Raw genomic sequence first — 6,133 nt, 5'->3', positions numbered from 1 at the left:
CGTGTTGGTTGTGGCTGTTGGGCTGACGTCAGCCACGGGCCCTTGCGCCCTCGGCCAGGCCCTGCTCAACCACCACTCGGGCCGGCAGGCAGGCGACGTGATCAGAGGAGGGATGGCCACATGGTGAGATTACTTTGTATCAACTAATTGTCGTGAAACCCACAGCAGTGGCGGTGTGAAGCTGTCAGTTGTCAAAAAAGAAACAAAAAGAAAGACAAAAAACAAATCGAGCCTCTCCGGTCTCCTTGGCGAAACTAGCGGAAAGACAAAGAAGCAGGGAAACAGGGCTCCAGGGTGCATGATCGCACGACCGGCTAACGGCCTTTCTTTGGAGGAGACCTTTCTTTTCTCTCTGCCCTCACACAACAACGGTTTCGGCCCCTTGTCTATGGCTGCGCCCGCATGGCCCGGTCCGGCCTTCGTTTTCGTACTTCCTCGCCCTCTGGAATGTCTTTTTTGCTCAGTCTGCCCCATTTTTTGGCCTGGCCCCGTCTTCATTCACCGCTCCTGTTCGCTGCCTCCTGTCACACCCCTCTCGCCACCGAGCATTGCACAATTCACGCATTCATGAAGAGGAAATGAAAGAGACCCCCCAATACATAGTACAACCTCACACATAGGCTCTCAAAACAGTAACTTTTGTGGTATATACTCCCCCAACCCCATAGCAAAACAAAGCCAGCTAAGTCCATCGGGAAAAGTCCAGCGACTCCACCCATGCATCTGTGCTTCCGTGTGCCGTCGCCGTCTCCGTGCTGTCCGACGTGGCTGTGGTTGCTGTCGAGTGCACCGATGACCGGTGGCTGGTCGGATCGCTCGCCACCGTGAAAAAAGTCGCCATCGACGACCGCCGCAGGCTGTTGAAGCTGTCTCGAACCCCGGCCCCGGCTACAGCTCCAGCTCCGGCTACAGCTCCGGCTGCAGCTCCAGCAGCCGTGGCAGCGCTCGCTCCGGCCCCGGCTGCCATGCCCGCGCTGGCCGACAGTGTCGATGGCGGTGGCGAAGGCGTCACCGACGGCAGCTGGCTCGGACCATAGCGTTCCCGCATCTGCATGACCTGGCGCAGTCGGTTGCGCCACGACGACACGTGCTCGCCGCCCTTTCGCCGTGCCCACACAAGCGAGAAGACGGAGGCGTTGAGGGCCAGCAGCCGGATGAAGTCGGGCAGCGCCCGCAGACTGATGACCTTTGTCTCAGATGCCGGCGATATCTCGGGAAATCCCGGCTTACTCATCACTTGCACCTTGTAGAACGGCATCGGTCGGGCTTGAATCCACGTTCGAGTCCGCGCCCGTTCCGGACCCCCGGCCTCCAGGCCATCCACGCCCTCCTCGTCCCGCAGCACGCCCGCCGCTCGCTCCTCGTCCTCCTCCTGCTGGTGCTGCAGCGCCAGCTCACGGCGGGCCACAAAGGACGACCGCGACTCAGGCGAGATGACAATGTTGACGTAGTTGAACTCAGACGGGAACGTGTTGAAGTCAAAGGGCAGGCCCGAGTCGTTGAAAATCACGTTGACGTAGTCGTTGCCAATGTGCCGCTTTTTGTTGATGCACGTCGGGTCCCGCTGTAGGTCCGTCGGCATCTGCGTTGTCACATGGAAGACCATCTCGGTCACTCGATCGCGCCAGCAGAACGTGTAGGCCCCGTCCGAATCGTACTGCCGGTCGAGGCCCTGCGTGTTGAATGTCGCGCCCTTGAGCCGCACCAGCGTGCCCAGTCGGTTGAGAAACTCGACGTAGTCGCTGCTGCCCGAGATGTTGCCCAGGATCTCCGCCTCGTCCGTCTGACCCTCGCCGATGTAGATCACGCCCACCTTGTGTCCGTCCACGGTGGAGTTGCGGTCAAACGACCGAATTGCCCGGGCCACCGCCTCGTCGCCCGGCAGTGGAATTGGCCGCAACAGCGAGTCGTGTGGCTGTGGTACCGGAGCCAAAAGCTGTGCCAGCAGGTGGCTCGGCAGGGCAGGTTTGGGCCGCTGGACAGACTGGACAGACTGGGCGGACTGGTCCGGCAGCCCCAGTTCAATCAACCCCTGCGTCTGGTGGGCCCGAGGCGGGTGCAGGCTTTCTTGTATTGAAAAGTACGTCGTCGCCGACGGCTGTCGCTTCGTGATCGTCGCCCAACCCGGCTTGCCTTCCACCGGCTGAATCGTCACGATGCTGTTTCCCACAATCCAGCTCCGTGCATTGGCCGCCTCGCTGTCCGGCCGACACGGCTCGCTCCCGAGGCCGTCTTCGTCTGCCGTCGACTCGTCCGTGTCCGAGAAGGTGACCTGCTGCATGAAATTGAGCGTGACCTGTGCCTGCTCGTCCACAATCTGCCGCCCATCGCCCTCGATGAACAACCGGCTGGCAATCCACGACACGTAGCTGGCTCGGTCCGGCAGCCGCAGAGCCAGAAACCAGTACGTGAGGGCGTGGTACGCCAGCGCATACACGTACTCGGGTAGGTCGTCCTGTCCTGTCGGCTGTGCTGTTAGCGACTCCGAGCTGTGTGCATCGACATGTGCCACGCCCGCCCCGTAGATCGACGCGGCTGCCACAAACAATGGCGCCTGTAGCTCGCTGCCGCTGCTATTCTGGCTGGTCCGCGCAGTCGATCGCCGGTCCCGGACCGTCTGCAGATACCGGAAGCACACCCCAAACGCTATCCGGTACTCGTCTTCCCGGAAGTTGGAGTACAGCCACGGCAGCCGGCTGAGCAGGGCCAGCAGCTCCAGGATGTGCATGGCGACGCCCTGTCGCGTGATAATCTGCGACATCTTCTGCAGAATCGTCACCAGAGACTTTGCCGTCGCGTTCGGAAGCTCGAAGCAGCAGATCGACAACGCCTGCACGCACGTGATCGGGTTCTTGTCCATCAGCCCGGTGATAAACGTGCGCACAAGGTCGTCGCCTTCCTGTCGCGTGAAGTGGTCGTGGTAGCTAAGAATCGCCGTCAGGATCTGGAGGATGCACGTCTGCGCCTCCGGCCGTCGCAGACCCGTCGCCGCCGGAGGCTCTTGCGAGCTGTTCAGCCGGATCTGGTCACACAGCGACGCACGTATGCGCAGTATGACCGGAACCGCACCCCTGCACACTGCATGGTTGCTGAGCTGTGACGGCAGATGCACGAGCACAAAGCTGTAGAGCTCCCAGTCCGTGCCCTTGGTCAGGAGATCGCACACGACCTCCATCCACGAGGCCATGTTCAGCGTACATGGTATCAGCTCTTCGCTGGACGTGTTGTCGGCTCCGTTGGCCTCAGGCGCCGCCTCGAGAGCCTCCTCCCAAGAGTGCGAGAACAGAACCGGACTGGCGTCTGGCGACGGCACTTCCGGCAGCGCATTCGCGTCTGGCAGACTCCAAAGCTGGCGGTAGCGGTGCGTCGATGCATTCGGCCGCGCACCGCCTCCCCCTTGGCTGAACGAGATGCCTCGCGTTGCCCGAGAAGGATGGAATGACGGCGGAGGCGACGGCTCAGCCCTCGACTGGCGTGTAGCGATCTGCGGTGACGCCTCTTCGGCAGTTCTGCGCTCCACGGAAGCCTCCGTACGCAGCAGTCCGGCGGCCAGACGGTCGGACTCGGTGTTCGACACGAGAAACACCCGGTTTTCCCAGTCGGCACGCAGGCGAAATAACAGCTTCAGGGCCGTCAGACGCGCATCAGCCGGGCATCGCTTGTCCCGAGCCACAGCGATCAGAGCCTCGAATGCCTTGCCTGATTTGTTGGCATCACAGTTCATCGTCTTCATGAATATCTGAGCTAGAGCACGAGCTGCGATGTCGGATGTGCTCTGGTCGATCAACGAGTCCGGCCGTTCTGTCATGCTTGCCGCCGAGTCTGAAATGCCGCCTGTCGAGGCCATGGCCAGTGGTTGGCGTCGCTCATCGCCCTTCACGACAGAGGCAAGAGCCTCCAGTATGATGTCGTAGAGAGCCCTGTCGACAGAGACAATAATCTCGGCAATGAACGAAGCGACCTCGTGGAGGATGTCCATGTCTCGCTCTTCGCTCACACGCGCAAGGATACGCCGTACCAATTTAGGAACCGCATCCGGGATATCGGTAGTCCCGTCGACCAGCTCCAACATATCGTGCACCTCAATGGCCGTCTTCATCGCGAGAAGACGGGTGTCCGGCGAGCGGGCCCTGTTCGCATAGAACGCATCGAGTACCAATCTCAAGTTTGCGTCCCACTGCGCATCAGACGGAAAGCAACAGCGGAAGTCGTGGAAGTACCTCAAGACGAGCTTGGCCCCGGAATCGGGAAGTATGGGGTGCACGGCAGTAAGAAAGGTGATGCAGCTACTCCGCTGCGAGTATTCCGAACGATCGTTGAGCAAACCCTCCAGAAGCAGTTCGATTCTTGCCGTGAGCTTGGCAGCTTCGCTGTCGACCATCTTCTGCAATGACTCGTCTCCTCCGCCGGCTGATGGGTGCGCCTGTCTTCGCGTGCTGGCTCCGTCAATCGACTGTGACAGCTTGCTCTTCTTGGCACAGATCGTGGCAACTTCGAGAAGAGGAGCCCAGTCTTCGTCAACAAGAAGCAGACTGATACGGCCTTCGCCATTGTCAAACAGCATGTTGATGAGCTCTAGGATGCCATGAACAATACGAGGGACCGGCGACTGCATGGCTACGTTTTCGAGGCCATCCACCAGCAGCACAAACGGTACCGCGGGATAATCGCTCGACCCAGCCTTGCCCACCAGCCTCTGCATGACAGCCAAGGCGCCACGCACCTCTCGGATGGCAGCTTTTGATTCCACGCCTGCAGGTGGATAGTCGCGAAGGATGCTGAGAATAATGCGAATGGTGTGGAGACCGTGGTGTGACTTGAAGATGTGAGTCAGAACTACCCAGGCCGACTTCCTCAGTTTGGGCACCAAGCAGTAGATCGAGCTCAGTACCTTAACGCTGCGGTCGAGGCTCTTGCTAGGCATCGCCCCAACAGTGACACAAGTATTGATAACATCAATGCACGATGCAAGGTCATCTTCAATGCTGGTGTTCATGGCAATATCCAGGACCTCGGCAAGAAGATTGTGGATCGCTGCGTCACTCGCAATCTTGAAGCTGTACTTGAGCAAGTCGATCGTGTAGGCAAAGAGCAGTGAGAGGTTCTTATCTGCATTTGTTGACGCAGGCCTGCTTCTGCTGCCCCTTCCACCAACACCAGCACGGGATGCTGCCCGTTTAGACGCCACCTTGGACGCATCGTAGGCCGCCTTGAACCATCGCGTCAGGACAGGAAAGACGTCGTAGTCGAACCCAGCCAGGTCACGCCCGTTGTTTGTGAGATTGATCAGGGCAACAAGCTGCATATGAAAGTCTTCTGGATCTGCCTCCACCATTATCGTGCCAAAGTATTCCTTCCGTTCTAGATTGGTGGAGGCGTGCTTGGCACACTCAGCCAGCAGCTCCCAACCGGCATGTCTAGCAGCCTGAGCCTTGCCACGTTCAGTGAGATCCTTGGATTCGCGCCATACGTCAGAGACGGAGTCAACCGGGCATTCCGCAATGATGCAACGCAATGCCGAAGCCGCAGTCACCCTCTCGGACGTTGTTCCATTTTTGAGCTGTTCCAAGCAGTCGGCGTACGTGGTCATGGCGCTGTAGGGGACATTATTAATCGAGTCAGTGTCGGCCCGTTCAGACGGTGGTAAGGTCGATGATATGGAGGAAGAGGAGACGGCTGAAGCTAAGCTAGCCGATAGAGTCTTAGGTGTGAAACGCGATGCCGGAGGAGTCGAGACGGAGGCTAGGGGAGCCTTAGTCAGCTTAGCTGCTCCAGCCAGACCTTTGAAGACGCCAGCAAGGCCTGTCGAGCTCTTGGTCTCGTTGAGCCGCCCAGTGTCGTTGGGTGGTGGCGACATAGGGTTGCCGTCACTCTCGGAGGCCTGCTGGCCCAGCGAGACTATTCGACGAATCATGTTAGCTGGTTGCAAAAGGCTGTGTGGTCATCACGAAACGGATCGCAGGTGTAAGAGACGAGGACGATGGTTTTGCCTAGGACTAGCAAGAGAAGATTGTAGGAGAATTGGCGAGGATCGGAAGCACGAGAAGATTGGGTCTGATGGCGATGACTCGAATTTGTGCTGGAAGGTCGAATGATCTTCTGCCCAAAACAGGCTGGCCGGTGGTGGATGTAA

The 6,133-nt window shown here is 59.2% G+C and overlaps 1 protein-coding gene across 1 annotated transcript; it reads right to left on the bottom strand.

Moving 5' to 3' along the window:
• Positions 1-682: 682 nt before the first annotated feature.
• CMQ_5993 (GTPase activating protein) lies at positions 683-5,914 on the bottom strand (the record flags this gene model as incomplete). The annotated part of the gene is made up of 1 exon (XM_014315058.1): positions 683-5,914. The coding sequence occupies one exon, from the start codon at positions 5,912-5,914 to the stop codon at positions 683-685; it is 5,232 nt and encodes a 1,743-aa protein (XP_014170533.1).
• Positions 5,915-6,133: the final 219 nt, after the last annotated feature.

The sequence above is a fragment of the Grosmannia clavigera genome (genome assembly GCF_000143105.1).
Source record: "Grosmannia clavigera kw1407 unplaced genomic scaffold GCSC_167, whole genome shotgun sequence".
In the NCBI taxonomy this organism is placed as follows: Eukaryota; Fungi; Ascomycota; class Sordariomycetes; order Ophiostomatales; family Ophiostomataceae; genus Leptographium; species Leptographium clavigerum.
The sequence above is the reverse complement of the archived record's forward strand: the minus strand, read 5'-3'. Positions and strand labels throughout refer to the sequence as shown.